A 16,717-nucleotide genomic window follows, 5' to 3' on the forward strand; every position below is an offset into this window, starting at 1 on the left:
ATTATGTAGCACTGTACATTAAATAGGGATTGCAAATGACAGACAGGTACAGACAGCGACACAGGAGGAGGAGAGGACCCTGCGCAGAGGGGCTTACAATCTAAGGCTACATACACACGTGCAATAATTGTTGTTAGAAAAATGAACGGTTAATGACCGATCAATGATTATTATGATCAATGATTATTATGATCGATACGATCATTTAAATATAATCCATCAAAAATGAACGATGCAGGAAGTGACATGTACAGGAGAAAGTGTATCACAGAACAATCCACAATCACTGAACGACCGTACACACAATAGATTGCGAACAATTGTCACCCAATCAGATCTGCCAGGACGGTCGTTTGTTTCCAGCAACATTCCTCGTTCATGGGCGTCGTTGGCCAGTGGTTGTTCACTTTTTTTGTTAACAATTATCGGACGTTCGGTCGCTAGTCGTTCGTTTCCAATAACAATTATTGCATGTGCGTACATAGCCTAAGAGATGTTCTTGGGACCCCCAGTTATCCCAGTTTGATATCAGAGTGCCAAAGGCATACTGTGTCCTGGGTATATGCCATACTGTACATCTGCTTATTCACAATAAATGATGAATCCCCAGAACATTCATACTGGATGCAAATACATCATTTTTTTCCCCTGCTCAACAAGCCAAACCTCACACTAAAATCTGGGGTTACAGATAAAATACAAATCCCAGCTCCAAAATATGAAGGCCAGAAAGGGTAAGAATTATAATAAATACACCGTTTTTGCTGAAATACTATCATCAGTATCCAATACAGCACATCTTTTTTTTCATGTGTTCATTGTTAATATTCCCACACCCTATATGTGAAGGCTATAATAACACCCCATTGTGGTGTACCATATTGCCAGCTTGAGTTTACAGTATTACTGGACAACGGACTGTCCACTAACACTTTAAAAAAAAAAAGGGATCATTCAGTATAATAGCTGTCCACAGACAGGACAGCTATTAGACTGAATGAAAAATGTAAGTAAAACTGGATTAAAAAAAAAAAGTGGTGGAAGGCAGGGAAGGCAGAAGTAGGAAGGGGATATGATACGAAAAAAGTGGAGTTGTGCTTTTTAAGGCCCATTCACACTTATTCATATTTCTCCTATTGTTCTAAAGATGTTTTTAGAAACACGTCATCACATGTTTGGAATGTATGCCTGTTATTATTATGCTGTTATTATAACTTTGTATTGCATATCAATGTATCCTGATGTTGTTGTGTGTTATAATGCATTGATGTAATTTTTATCACTAGCATTATTTTCTTATGATGCATTCCCATTCATTTTCAAACTGCACAGATGTGAATAGGTCTTTGGTGTTTAATTGTCATAGCAGAAATCAGATAGCAGTGCTTGATCTGGGAGTGCAGCACCCAGATATGATATGGGGCCGCACAATTTACTTTGTCCTTTTCTGATTCCTCAGAACAAACTTTTTAACCACATACAGTGAGAAATACATCTTCCTCCCAGCTGCAGCCTTGCGGTAAACAGGGGAAGTTAGTAATGTTGAAATTATTAAAGGGTTTGGGCTTATTTAGTTCAGCAGAAATTATATATGTAAAGTTCATTTTACAGTTTACTCACATTAGAATATAGAAAGATGAACTCTCATTGGTTGCTCACGGCTGCTGCAGTTTCTATATTGCTTTCTGCTTTATTGAATAAGTCTGAATGTGTCTGTAGGGGTAAGTATAATAAACTCCACTAAGCATACAGTGTCATGTATTAGATGATTTAGCTTCCAGCTGTTAAAAAAAGGGAATGTATAGTTTACAATTTTGCTATGTAGTGTAAAAAATGAAAAGCTATGCTTCTTGCTCTGCAGTGCTGCACAGTGGTTGGGTTTTACTTTTTCTTTTCACAATGGAAGTCTATGTGGTTTATTTATGAAGCACTGACTGTGACTTACATCAAATATTTACTTTGTATAAGCACAAGTATTTAAAACAATTCACCTGGATCACCTGCAGTAAATGTAGCAATTGCATTCCATTGAAGAGTGGAAAGATCAAAAATTAGGAGGGAATTTGTCTTGTCTTTTGGGTAATATCTAATATTTTAACTGTCAAATCCAATACATTTCAAAGTTAAAGTAATATGAGGTAAGACCACCTAAACCATACATTTAACAAGGCAAATACTAATAGTATTTAATAAATATAAAATAAGTGAATGCAAACAATGTATAGAAGCAAAGTGATAGGATATCTGTTTCATGTGCTGGCACACTGTATTCAAATGATTTCCTTTGGGTGATCCAGCAAAGTTGCAAGGGACTTGGTCAAGGATTGAAAACATTTGCCTATTCATTGCAAGTGATTTTTAAAAAATCCATTTCATTTGCTGGATTACTTCATTTGCTGGACTATCATGGGGTTCTCCCATGATAGTCTAGCTTCTCCAATCTTGGAGAGCTTTATTAAATGAGGACCATTAGGGTTCTGAATTTGAAAAGTTCATTATGAAAGCCAAAACTTATCATTAACAGTAATCAACATAACTGAATCAAAGTAGTTGTTTTGTTTAATTTTGCCGGTATTTGGGCTTTACCTATAAAACAAGTCAGGTGAAAGTTTTTTGAACTTTGTTGAATGTTAATAGTGTGTTTGATCCTAAAAGATAAAGACTAAGAATATTCACTCAGAAGAGAAAATCCCCTAAGAACATTAAAAATTTTAAATAAAAGATTTATCTACCATAGATTTCAATGAGGCTTAACTCAAACATTGGCTTCATCAAACCTCAAACAGTATTCACCCAACTTCAAAGAACATTTGGTGAACCTTTCACAAATCTAGCCCAGGTACTTTTAGGTAAAGAGAAGCTGTCACCTTTCCCATGAGGGTCTCTGGAAGGACATCCTTTGATCCTTATATCTTCTCAGTTGGTAATAATTTCACACCCTCAGTCATGTAGCTGTGCTCAGGCCTAGCAAGTGACTGCTAGAACTGGCACTAATACAGGAGAAAAGTTCACATACCTCTCCTTACCTAGAAGTGCCAGGTATTATTGAGGAAATCATCCTTATGGAAACACAGGCCACAAACAAACATGATTGATATCCATCTTTTTGGATAGCGTTGAGTTTAAAATTACTTCCTAATGATCGCATTTAGTTAGGATGGATAGGATAGATTTAGATAGGATGGATTTAGATATTTTCATCATTGTGACATATTTATTATTACGCTGGTTGTCTGTGTGAAGATTTTGGTTTGATTGAGAACAAGTCTTTAAAAATATCCCATCTTATTTTTCTGTGTATACACTCCAGTTTTCTGGCTAAAAAATATTCTGCTAGGTGAATTGGACTGGGAATATTTTGGCACTACTTACGGTAGTTTGTGTGCTTCTGTCACAGTGATGGGGACAATCTGCCCAGGTTTTATTTGTTCCAGGTTCAGTGAATGTTTAAAGTATCTTGAACTCGGTCCAAGACAAATCCAATATAGCCGATGTTTACCTTGCCAACTGACTTGCTGACTGTGACTGGAGTAGGAATTTTATATTGAGAGCAGCCCTGAGGGGCAAATAACGACATGACTATGAGCTCTGTATAGCACTGTGTAAAATGATTGCATGATACAAATGCAAGATAATATTAAAAGAATATTCTGCTAAATGCACTGGCATTGTTTAAATTTAAGGGAATATAACGTTTACAGGGTCTGGAAGGCAAACGGATTTTATTACCGTATGATAGAACCAGCCTGTAATTAACATTCCTAAACTGGAGGTATAGAAAAATAAATAATGGAAACGTGACAACTCGGCAATGAGCAATGGAAGAGCATTTTTTAGGTAATGATCCATCCTCTTAAAGTGGACCTGTAGTATGACAGATCGCATGACTAAGGCAGCTGTCCTGCAGATAGTTACACTTACTACTGCTTACAAATAATTTTATAGGTGAGCACATTTGCTGACTCAGAACGGACATAGATTCAATTTACAGGTGCTTCTTTTTATTATGGATAGTATTAGGAATAAATAAAATCCCCTTTTAGATTTTTAAGCCATCTTCCTCCCCATTTGAGAGATTTCTCACTTTCCTGTACACACAAAAGGATGACCTGGATCAGTTGTAAAGAGAATGGACATGGGCAGGTTCTTTGTCACACCTGTACCTTGAAGTGTACCTTTTTCTTATTTCAGAAATGTAATGAAAACAGGTATTTTTGATCTAACATCAGGTAGTATATTTGATCTAACATTTTTATTAGCAATTTATGAGGAGGAATCAGGAAAAGGCAAAATAATGGCAATTAAAAATGAATCTTTAATCCTGGGGTTTCATGACAATACAGCTGAGAAGGTTCATGTATGGACCAGTCATTCACCTTTTTTTCCTGCAGGAGACATTTGCAGAATTCTTCTGTGGAATGAAGGTTCTTCAGCATCAAAAAACTGGGCTCTAAAGGTATAGGATTCATAGCAGCATGAGGCAGATGTCCTAAAAGAAAGGCAGTGTGCTAAATAAATATTTGCAGGATATCTCTAGACAAAGTTTGTTTTTTAAGTTTTCATAGAGTGGGCAAAGGTAAGACCTTCCATCAAGTTTTTTCTATCGCTATCAAAGTCCCCTTTGTTAAAACTCATCCCTCTGTACAGGGGACCATTTTCACCAAGATTCTTTACAACAAGGGGTGAGATGAAATCTTTAATTCAGGAGCGGACATAGGTGTGTACAAAGTGTGCTGCTGCACAAGGGTCACAGATTCTCCTCAGCCAACAGGGGGCCCCAAAGTGGCCCTAAGTCATTTCTGCATAAGGGCTCACTGTTGGCTACGTCTGCCACTGTTTCAATGGGAATATGTGTCTTGGGAACAGCTGTCTAAGAAAGCAATTTCCCATCTTTTTCTCTAACTTCCTTTGGTATCTCTGGGTGGAAGTGAAAGGGAAATCATACAGAGGCAGCAACACCATAGCCTGGTTGGGGGTCTATCTTTTTCCTTAAAAACTGAAAAAGAACCTTTTGGCCATATATCCATTTTACAGTATTTAGAAGACACTCACTGCTTTTTACAGATTACACAAAACTCAAAAGATATTAAAAAGAACATACTCATACCTCTCAATTGTCCCAAATTTGGAGGGACTGTTACTCTTTCAGTCCATCCGTCCCTATTTTCCCCTCCATTGTCCTTCTTTTTTGGCTGGATATATACCTGTATATAAAAATGTATAATTTATCTTTTAAAAATTTGCTGCTATATTTTATAACATATGTATATATGTGTATGTATATATATATATATATATATATATATATATATATATAGTTGGTATTGTTTCAGGTGTTCACAACTCTTTGGAATAGCACTGAACAGTCCCTTTGGGACCTTGTTACTATTGCGACCTCATGGAAAAAAAGATACTTAAGTGACTTTCTTGTCAGTTGGAGAGATCCCATTGATTGGTAATGCTGTTGATATACAATGGGTTCTTGACAAGAGACTTCCAGGCCATGCAGCAGACCAACTGGACCAGGAGATAGCATACCTCTCCTAAATGTCATATATCAACTTCCATTTGTGTCTTCCAAAGGATAATTAATCTTTATTTCCTGCTCCACATGCTGGAACGAAGCCCAGGAAGACACCTGATTACCGGTTATACCACGTGAGACTGTTCAGTCATTTCAGCCCTCACACCTGCTCACCTGCTAACATGACGCAACTAGATATAATCATGAAGGCTCCATTTACAGCTCACCTGGAGAACAGGTTACTGAATGTGCTGAGTGGGGCCACATCGGCTGGAGTTCTCTGACCAGACTAATCATCTCTCAATTCTGCTGCCTGGCCTGGGGGATTCTTGGAATACCATTACTGAAAGATTTGAAAGGTTTCTTCTTTGGAAGCTGTAAAGTTTAAAGGCTCAATGAGCAAGATTATACAAACCAAATGTGAGTTTACCAACCCTTATGTGAACCTGTTTTATCGGCTGTTTATTGTCTGATGATAGAAGAAGGAAAGGGATATGAACACTACTTGCTTCTTTAATGGATATTTACAACATAGGAGATAAGCAGCAGTAAAAGCACCCACATCAGTGATTATGCCTTGCCAGGGCTTAATGTGACTACGTAGTACTCTTTACTGGGAAATATACAGTATATGTGCATATACTGTAATATATATATGATATCTGTGTGTGTGTTTATTATATAGTAATAGTGTGTAATGTTTTAAAATCCTTTATTCTTTTTGAAGTATTTGAAGGGAAATAATAGTGTTTTCTACATATTTTTATTATGTAAAAGACAAATTTATTTAAAAAAAAATGGATTTTATTTCTGTTCTGCTCTGAAGCTCTGAGATTCATTTGTTTACATGTCTATTCCTAGCAGCTCTGTTGCAATAAGACTATTATTTACGGAGCTCAATTGCATAGCCATTTATATATAAAAGTAAATGAGGTAAAAGAAAAACATTAGGAAACAATGATGGCAAGGAGCTTTTTCTGTGATCTCCTATTTGTAAAACCTATTATGCTTTTTTAAATCTTAAAGAAACATTCTATATTACATATTTATTGATAAATTGAAAAACAAAATTAAATTGGCCAGGTGTTGTGGGTGCATTTGTAAGCTTAGCAGCTCAGGATGCTGAGGCTGGCTGATCACTTGAATCCGGGAGTTCTGCTCTACCCAGAGCAATGCCAATCTGGTGTCCACACTAAGTTCAGTATCACTATGGTGGCTCTAGAGGGGCCCAGAACAACCATGTTGTCCCAACGATTGGTGAACCAGCCCAGGTTGGAAACGAAGCAAGTCAAAACCCCTGTGCCAACCAGTAGTAGGATCCCACCCTTGAATAGCCAGTGCAGAGCTGTTTGGACAATACAGTAAGACTTTAAAAAATAAATTGACCTGATAACATTATAATTTTCATGTTATGATATTTTTATTATACATACTGTACATTCTGCTTAGTAGTGCAGCACAGTAGTTGTGTTTTAAGGGGCTTTTATTTCAGTTCCACCCCATAAAAAAATGACAAATAGCTCTACGCAAACACCCTTCTTATTTCTTTATTTTCATTAAAAAGTACATGGATCAGCTGGTATTTTCTGTACTGCCAAAAAAGCCTGCTTACTCATAAAGAAGTTTCAACATTATATTATATACATAATAAATCTTTTCCACCCACAACATGGACAAGCCCCAACAATGAGTAGCCATTGACACAATGGGTAGAAAGTGCGCTAGTTGCAGCTGGAAAAAAATTTCTAATGTCCTGAGGAGCCAGTGGTAGATAAAAGGAAAAGTATAGCATAGTTGGACGACTTTCAATAATGGGTAATTTAATCAGCATTCCAGGCAAACTGCTAAATGCACACATGAAATGCATAAAAGCATGAAATATATTGGAGCTGTTTGACTTGTCAAAGGATTTGTATTTCTATTTATCTTGTCCCAAGTTCTAACACAGCTCTGGCACACAGCAGGTGGATGAAACGTCTTTAGTTAAAGCAGGTTTTCCACTCATATGGAAGGTCAGCTTATGCTGGTGGACTCTTTCCCCTTTCTTATATCAATGATTATGTCAAGGTGAACACAAATCTGTTAGGAGTAAAGTTAGAAAATGTACTTACTTTACTCCTTCGTCTTCCTATTATGCCTAGGTGAGGATGATGTCACCGTCCTTCTGGGTAGAATCGTTTGGAACACAAAGCAGGTGAAATCACATGAGACGAGGCTTTTACTATGGACTCTAATGTCTTCTTGCATGATTTTACCCCTCTGTGTTCCAAAGAACTATATATCACCTGGAATGATGGCGATGTTACATCCAGCAATGTGGAAAATTGGGGTAAGGTAAGCATAATCCTAACATTGCCATTTAAAATAATGTTTTTTCTCCCTCTTATAAGGCAATATGGAATGCAGAAGGGGCCCAGTCAGTATAAGCAGAACTTCCATATTAATGGAAGGTCCAGTTTAGGAAATATTTTGGTGCCCTCTCTCCACCCCCAGTCTGTTGACTGCCCAGTGAAAGAGTAACAGCAGATTGATATCAGCACATTCTATATTAACATATTTGCATGTTGCAAACCTGATCTGCTAGTGCTTCCACAATGTTAGTAGTATTTTCATTTATTTTTGTGTAGATTTACTGTGGTATTTTATGTTAGAACAAATATCCACAGACATCCACCAGGAACAACACAGTTGTGTTCTATAATTGGTTAAAATGTCCACCATTGCAAAAGCTTTATTTAGTAGTGTACCTGCTTTTTAGCATACTGTACTCTGTTTTGGCTCTGGATATCTCCCTCATCAATATTCAGTGGTTTGGAAGACAAGGTCTGCAGACCACATGAAGTTTGAAATTACATATGCAACTCAAAGAGAAGGCAGAGCATTGGATTGAGTCCAAACCTCTGACAACAATCCCATTAAATACGATCATAGTCTTTATGCTAAAGTACTTGTACAGCAAATAGGTCTATAATAGTACAGAAATCTGGCAGTAAAGGAAAATAAGATATAGATATTATATTTTAGTTATACAAACGGCATACAGTAACTACTAATAAGCCTGTACGTTTAACTTATTTATTTAAAAAAAAAAAGCTTTTACTTTAAGATACCTGTATGTGCAGAATGCCTCTGCTGACCTCCTCCTGCAAATGTCATTCCTTGGTTGTCTCCCACACTTCCTAACTAAATGACCTGGAACAAACATAAACTGATCAGACTAAAGACACTGGATCAATGACAGCTAGGCAAATCAATCGTAGTGTACATCAGTTTGGCAGTTTCTATCACTATAGCTTTGTTTGGCCATTTGGCTGTATTTAAAGTACTATATATCTAAACCTAAAAACAGAACCAGTTCTTAGATGATGGTGGTGGCTTACCCAGACCCATAGGATAGTAATTCTGCAGTGCTGTATTGTGCAGCAGTTCCATGTTACATACAGTATTGCTGGTATTTGCAAAATATTGTATATGTATCTATTTTCTATTTGCAATAAACTCTTACCTGTATATTTATTAACCCCTCTCTTTTCAGAGGATGAACTACGTGGGTCAGCTTGCGGGCTCTGTACTGGGCCGTGTACGGGATTTGTATAAAGGTGTCAACCCAGCCACATTGTCGGGATCTATTGATGTCATAGTGGTCCAACAGCCTGATGGCTCTTTTCGATCATCTCCATTCCATGTGCGCTTTGGGAAACTGGGTATATTAAGATCAGCTGAAATGGCTGTAAGTATTAAAAAGACCTTACTAACTGAAATAGTTGTATGTTTCAACCAGTAGGGTGTCAGAAACAGTAGTCTGCAGATGGCCAGATGGTTCCGATTAATTGGTGAAGTCTTGACAAAATTATGCAATGGGTTCTATAACTAAGATTACACTTAGATGTCATAATACATTATAGATAAAGTTTTTTTAGTATTTTAAGTTATTTCTCACAAATATCAATCAGATGCAACCTTTCATGGTAGCTCTGGTGCTGATTGGAGCCTCAGAAGTAACTCCAATCTTAGTAAGAACACATTGATGCATGAAGCAGTGTGCCCAGGAGTCACAGAAGTGATACTTTTATGTGCAAGTTGCACATTATGGCAAAATTACCTTTTAGTTTGCTCTGTTTTAGTATTGTCAGGTCTGCACTCCCTGCTCCCACTTTCTGCTGCTCCACCTGTTGTTTCAGCCTGGTGTCTAAAATCAATCTAATCTAAACAAATTTCCACAGACCCTAAGAAGTTTTATGGCAGAAGATACATACATTTCATTCAATTTCATTTACAGCTTTAATGTTCAGCTTTAATTAATGGCTATGACTTTTTATTCAGGTTGATATAGAAGTGAATGGAGAGCCTGTAGATCTGCAGATGAGACTTGGGGAAAACGGAGAAGCCTTCTTCATCCAAGAACTGGAAGAGAATGAGGTAAATTTTACCTTTGGGAACAACAGGACTGAATTATTGATAAGAGATGTATCCAATGAACAAAGAGTCTTTTTAGGACAAAGTGACAATGTCTGTAAAACTGCTTCTTATTCTGTGGTTGTCACTGGAAAGTACTTGATACCACTAAGTATAGGGTAGTATGTGACCTTCTCCCACAATGAATTGCCTGGCTTAATGGCGTAATGGAGCTAGATGCTTGCTTTCACTATGCGTGAATACGAGCCAACGCTATGTATTTTGGTTGTTGCTGCAACAGAGTGAGGCTCAGGAGGAATATTCAATAGATGTGTAGTCTGGGAATTTGAGGGGGGGATATGCAATGGAATGCATTGAAACATTTTATAGATAGTGTTGCTTGTTGGAATAGGCAAAGTAACACTGTCTTTTTGTTAGAAATTAAGTTTTTTCAGGCCCAAAGTGCTTGTTTTCCACAATATATTGTAAACCTAATTAAAATATTCAGGCTAGAACTATGGTTCTGTCTTTTATGCAGTTTTTATTATTCTGATCATCAATGTCAAGTCTTCATCCATTTGAGCTGGGTGTAGTTCTCTTTTGTAACTTACTAACCAGAGTACTAGAGAAGTTTATCCTACCGTCAAAGTATGACTGTATGTTTTACTTTTATGTATTCTTTATCATGTAAGTTTAGGAAAAATTAGAAAAAATTAATAATGTGTAGTGGCCATTGTTGGGTATTTAGGTGTAAGGAGTATGCTAGAGATATATAGAAAGCTGGTAAGTGATTAAACATATAACATTGTAATTTGTACTGCAATTTAGGTTGAGCGATACTTCAACTTTCACTGTTTTTCTTTACTTTACAGGAACCTGACCCATCAATCACTCCTGTTCCCCATGACCTTCTATTAACTCATGACAGTAATGATTTACCGGAGGACCCCCCAACTCCTGATTCCACCCCATCCCCACTAGACACACTTACCAGGAGACAACGCTGGAGTAACAGAAGAAAGAGGAGTCGAGGGGATGAGAGTTCAGGAGCTCAGGATAAAGATGAAATTTCTGTGCTGCCCTCGTGGTGAGTAATGATGATTTGTCTTGCATTTTCAACTCTGTGTCATGGAAAGCCTTGTGACACCATAAACATCTTGGCACATGTGTAGCCACTGACTAACTGCTGCATGGCAAAGATCCAGTGATGAGTGACATTACATTAATGATCCTCGGTGCTGACACAGTCTAAAGGCAAACTCAATGTGCTGCATAGCAACTGCGTGTTATTGATGTACACTGCCAGCTTTATAGTGCTTTTTACCAAAAGTGATAATCCCCCTTCTGCCCCTGCAACCTGAGTAATATTTACCGACGTTTTTCTCTTTAGAATGTCTTTTATTAAATGTTTAAAAGTGGAAGGGTTACTGCAATATTGGATGTGACCTTGTAGTACCAATACCTTCAGTGATGCATTGACATTGTCGTGGATGCAGAGCGCAGGGCAGCCTTGCAACTCATAAATTACAAAGAGATGTCTATTGAAAAAGTATATCGAAAACCATTTTTTTAAATTTTAGAAAGAGTAGCAAAGGGTTACTTTTTTTTACTACAAAAATCACCATATACGTTTGACTAATTCTTCAATCCAAAAGTCTGTAATAAAATGACTACAGTGTACACATCATCTCTCTGACTGAAACTCAGCAGACATTCTAAACAAATTTTAGCTTGGTCAGGTAGTGCTTCATAACGTTACTCTTCCAACAAATCTTATCGAATGACCCCAATATGACAATATGGTGGGCAATAGTGTCTTCAGGACAAAATTCTTATAGATATAGACATCATCTGATAATATCATCCAAAACAAACCTTTATAAAAAATGAAGAAGAGGAATAATGAACTTTTAATACATTTTGTATGGTATGACGCAGCCAAGTACCCTGTGTATTCCATCATCTGACTTCTTCACTTTCTCCACTTTCTCCGGGGGACGTTGAGAGATGAAATGTATAGGGTTGGCTTTTCTATGTCATCATGTTACAACTCCTGAGGAAGTTTAAAAAAACACATATCAATAGCCTTTTCAATGTCGCCACTCTACATACTGACTGCTACTGATTACAGCTGGCTATAGGATTTAGTCTCACACGCTATTATTAAAGTTCCATTGCAGCCAAAGCAAAATTAGCATGCTAGACTACAGGTAATGAGGAATGAACAATTAGGAAGTTTTTGTGGGTTTTAGGGATGCAAACCAATCCTGAGGGTTACAGAAGTTCCTTTCAACAATCAAGGATTATCAAACACGTGTTCTTGTGCCAACATAGCATCAATAACCTCATTTTATGTGTTTTTCTTAAAAACATACAATGGTAAAAAAGCTAAATAAAGAATGTTAAGTGACAGTACACAAAACTAAATGCTTACCAAACACAATTACAAAATACTGAATTATATAAACCCTTTAAAATACACCCCTGCATACCTAAAAAATATAGAAAAAAAAGAGTAGGACTTTTTTTTATTGTTGATTTTTTTTAATGTAGATTTTGAATAAACAGCTCAATGAGCAAACAATTTCAATTATACTACTCATTCCTAACCTGCAGTTCTCATCATATTTTTCAAGGGGATTTTAAGGATGAAAAGGTCCCCATTTATACTTGTAAAAGGATATCACTATCTGCCCTCCATTATGTACTACAGTGCAATGCAAGCTGCTATTCCTTCCATAAGCTTTTATTCTTCCCTTTAGCTACAAATATCACCCTTTAACACATGTATTGCATCAAAAAGGAATATGTAAAAGAATACAATAAGCTTGCAGTGGTTGTATTTTGGAAAAGCTTGGCTGCATTACACACCAGGGTTCTCAAATCACTGGATTACAAAAGGCATGAGGTGTAATAATGAAATACTCACAATGGGCAAAACTTTTGTGGCAAACTGGCATTGTTGCTTGTTGGACATCTCATTCTAAAACTAGGGGCATTTATATGGAATTTTCCATCATTTGTAATAAATAAATCCCTACTGTTCTGGGAAGGCTTTCCTTAAGTATTTAGATTGTGACTGTGAGAATATTTGTCTATTAATCCAATGGAACATCAGGTGTTTGATGATGTTGGATGAGGGCATCTGGCTTGCGCTGTGCATTCCAGTTCATTCCAGTGTTTAGTATAATTGGGCTGTGTGCAGGCCATTTAGATTTCTCAATTCCGCATTTAAACTGGAACAAAAATCCTCTTCCACAGACTGTTGGCACTAAGTTGGAATCTTACAATTGGACTAATGTCTTTAGAACAATAGTAGGACTCTACTATTAACAATATTCTAGGACTCTACTATTAATCATTTGAGATCAATAATTTGTTGGGTTGTCCTCATTTTGGCCCTATAGTAAATAAAAATATTGGGTCATGGGGCATATAACTAATCTAAATGGAAACCGAATAATTTATAATGTAGGATTTACTATTTTTACCAAGTATTTCAGATTTAATTGAATTGTACATTAACAATAAAATTCCTCCATTGAATATATTCTTTTTTCTAGGTGTATTGTGTGATTCCTGTGCATATTCTACCGATTTGTTTGCAATAGATGTTTTTTTTCATTTGACCTAGAGCTTTAGATATATATATGAAAAACACACATGGACCTTGCTCATACAATAACATATTATATAAAGCCTGCTCCTGGATCTTGATGATATTACTACATACAAAGATGACATACTATTAACGAATGATAATTAGTTGTTATTGAATATTATTCTCTAGAATTCATAAAAAGTATTCTTCTACATCTTCTATTCTAAAGGGTTGAAGGATAGGTTAAAGATGAAATTATTTCTTCAACCTTTATTGGAGCACTGTTGGTAATGTCAGCCATCTAAGTTTTTTATTTTGTAATTGTATGATATGTAAGGGTCACTCTACCAAAACAAATATTTCATTTTTTGGTTGCTGGTGGACAGTTTCTTATACCTCTCAGGGACAGTGTTGTTAAGGTCTCTGTGCCGGGGTCCTAAGTCTGTTTCTATTGCCATTGTAAGGATTTTTACCTTCCCTGTTGGATTTTTTATTTATTTTAAATTAAAGCAAAGATGAACAGAAACACCCTAAAATCCAAAGTAGACAGGAACACAGCAGGATTTATGGCAAAGGGAATTTACTGATAGATTATCCAAAACATCCAAGAAGCCAGGAGCTAACTCGGCCAACCAGCATTATGTTATAACTAGTTGGTTTCCTTTGGGTGAACTATTTAAAAAGAGCTTTGACATGGAAAGCTATTGCATTCCATCTTTACCTTTTTAGACAAAATAATATTAGGTGAAGATCTGGAAAATGTGCTCACATTACAGTGACTTTAAAAGGGTATGCCCTTCTAATTTCCATTGTCTTAGTTTCTGGTGTATGTCATTTACTTAAGGCCAGATTCATACTTCAAAATTGCAGTAACGTGTGGAAAAGTAACACAAATTAACAATGCATTTCTATATTATAGTGTCATTATGAATAGAACCAACTAATGTCAACACACTAAGGTAATGCAGCTGTGTTGTAGAATGGCACAACTCATTGTAGTAAATTAGTGTGCATTGCATTGCAAAAAAAAGGTTTGTATGCAATTTGTTGCACATTAGAATGTGGGTAACCCCCTGCAAAGAAGTAAATGGGCTGTAAAGAATATGTAAACTATGCATGTATGTAAATTTAACTATGCAAAGATGGAGAAAAGAAAAGAGTACTTTATTGTACCTAATATTATAAAGGTAAAATGGTCAAGTGTAAACTGTATGCTAGAAGGTATGAAAAAGTATTGCACTATCCTGATGTCTTTTTATGTTGTTTATCCCTCTTATTTCATCTAGTGACTCGTTATACTTCTCATTCTGTGACCTCCCGGAAGAATTTCCTCCATTGCAGTCAAAGGATTTTCGTGTCTGTTCTGAGGAGGTTATCTTGCAGTTACCCCCAAGGTAAAACAAATAAAAGTGTTTTAAAGAACATATATGACAATGTGAGTGACTTCTAAACATGGAATCAGAATTCTGATTGTTATGGACACACCAAAATATTCTTTGACTGAAGCAACTAAATGATGTTTTCCATTACAAAAATAATGCAATTTCAGTACATCACCTTTTCCATCTTTATATAATGTGTATATGAAGATCACTGACATATGCACCATTTGCTGATATAAAAAACTGATCTGATTCAGCAGTCGTTCCCCATCACCTAGAAGTGACTCTGAACTGGAAGTGAAAAGCCTAAACACACCTGTGCCTGAGAACTGCATGGAATGGAGCTGGGGAAAACTCCCACAGGTGAGATCATCCATCAAAATCATAGCCATGGGAGGACTTGGACCAATGACCTGGGGAATAAAGGCCTATGAGCTATCTCTGTAATAGTAGGAACAATTTTCTGTGGACTGAATATTATGTCCCACACAAAGTGTGCCATGGCCCTATAGTAACTGGTGGGCATATTTAAAAGTGGGTGTCATTTTATTGGGCATGGGTCAGGTGGTAGAAACAGGGATGCAGAAGTCAAAAAGCCAGGAATTAGAGGAAAGGGGACATTTTGAGCCTTAGATTTTGGAGGGAGGGAAAATAGGCAATGGAGCTAAATAGCAGAAAAGAGAAAGTAAGCAAGAATGGATTGTGTGTGTATAAATGTAAAGTGTGTGTGTGTGTATGATTAACCCTCTCCCTTCAATTGGACATTGATTATAGTGGGCATTACAGTCAGTGTCAGGTAGTTAGCTGTGTTCTGCAGACCAATACTGTTTATGTTATTTGTAACCTTGTTCATTCCTTCTCATAGCAGATATGTTCTCTTTAAACACTTCTTTTATCTTTGAAAGGTCACTCGGCCTGATGTTGGCTCCCAATCCGCACCACCCAGCCCTACCAGGGAGCTGGAAGAGCTAACTTCCCCTTCCTCAAAAGACTCTGCTCCCGCTAAAGAGGAGGATGACACATTCTGCATAGTTCTGTTAGAAGGATCAGAGGATACATCTGAGTTCCAGGTCCCTCCAGGTGAGCCATAAGGAAGCAGTTCATCTTGGTAACTTATTTGCTAACTTATGAGATTCTTGTATTTGGTTCCAAGTTCTTGTTTCTTTCACTCACAGACCTGTAAAAGCTGCTCCAGATCTGAGATGTACACAGCTCTGCTAAATGACACAGCCCTGTCTGGCAGAGTAGGAGACCTGATTTTTCTCCACATTAGTTAGGTTACATTTACTGGGTATGCCCCCCTCCCAAAGCCTGTGACTAGACAGTGAAAGAAAGAGCAGCACATTGAGGAGCTCATCTTTTAACCACTCTGCTTTTTTTTCTCCTGCACTGTAATAACCGATTTGCTCCTTGGGCTGTTTTTGCTTCCCTTTGAGGTTGAAACCTATGCCCTAGTCCAGAGTCCATAGTCAAGTCATTGTATTTGTCATAAAAGGCAAGCTGTATATTGTATACAAATCAAGCGCTCCAGTGGTATCAGTGACACTGCTCTCTCTTGGTTTGCTTCCTATCTGTCTGACCGCTCCTTTCAAGTTTCTTTCAATGGTAACTCCTCCTCTCTGTTGGTGTTCTCCAAGGGTCAGTCCTTGGACCGGTTTTCTTTTTATATCCTCCTTTGGCTTACCGTACCATCTGTATGCTGATGACACTCAAATCTATCTGTCCACCCCTGACCTGTCTCCCTCAGTCCTGGCTAAGGTCTCATGCTGCCTGTCGGCCATCTTGTCATGGGTTTCTGACAGATTCCTGAAACTC

At 37.2% G+C, this 16,717-nt stretch overlaps 1 protein-coding gene and 1 long non-coding RNA gene across 6 annotated transcripts in view; one reads left to right on the plus strand and one right to left on the minus strand.

Moving 5' to 3' along the window:
* Window positions 1-16,717, plus strand: part of LOC140325733 (phosphatidate phosphatase LPIN3-like) — a 53,797-nt gene that overhangs the window by 18,162 nt on the left and 18,918 nt on the right. The window contains exons 1-7 of one of the 4 annotated variants that reach the window (XM_072403737.1): window positions 1,642-1,721; window positions 9,060-9,254; window positions 9,848-9,943; window positions 10,792-11,006; window positions 14,807-14,914; window positions 15,160-15,265; window positions 15,808-15,982. In XM_072403737.1, coding sequence (XP_072259838.1) covers window positions 9,063-9,254; window positions 9,848-9,943; window positions 10,792-11,006; window positions 14,807-14,914; window positions 15,160-15,265; window positions 15,808-15,982 — 892 coding nt within the window. In that variant the 5' untranslated portion in view covers window positions 1,642-1,721; window positions 9,060-9,062. Of the gene's footprint in view, window positions 1-1,641; window positions 1,722-5,761; window positions 5,945-9,059; window positions 9,255-9,847; window positions 9,944-10,791; window positions 11,007-14,806; window positions 14,915-15,159; window positions 15,266-15,807; window positions 15,983-16,717 lie in introns of those variants that run through there. The other 3 variants (XM_072403736.1, XM_072403735.1, XM_072403738.1) reach the window with 3 other exon arrangements.
* LOC140325735 (uncharacterized) lies at window positions 4,324-11,036 on the minus strand. 2 transcript variants are annotated; one of them, XR_011919725.1, is made up of 6 exons: window positions 10,911-11,036; window positions 9,781-9,928; window positions 8,635-8,716; window positions 5,752-5,899; window positions 5,108-5,204; window positions 4,324-4,489 (listed from the first exon to the last, which is right to left on the minus strand). It is a non-coding gene; the product is annotated as an uncharacterized lncRNA (long non-coding RNA). The 2 variants fall into 2 exon arrangements; XR_011919724.1 differs by lacking the exon at window positions 9,781-9,928 and having other exon boundaries at window positions 10,911-11,011.

This window comes from Pyxicephalus adspersus, chromosome 3 (assembly GCF_032062135.1).
Source record: "Pyxicephalus adspersus chromosome 3, UCB_Pads_2.0, whole genome shotgun sequence".
Taxonomy (NCBI): Eukaryota; Metazoa; Chordata; class Amphibia; order Anura; family Pyxicephalidae; genus Pyxicephalus; species Pyxicephalus adspersus.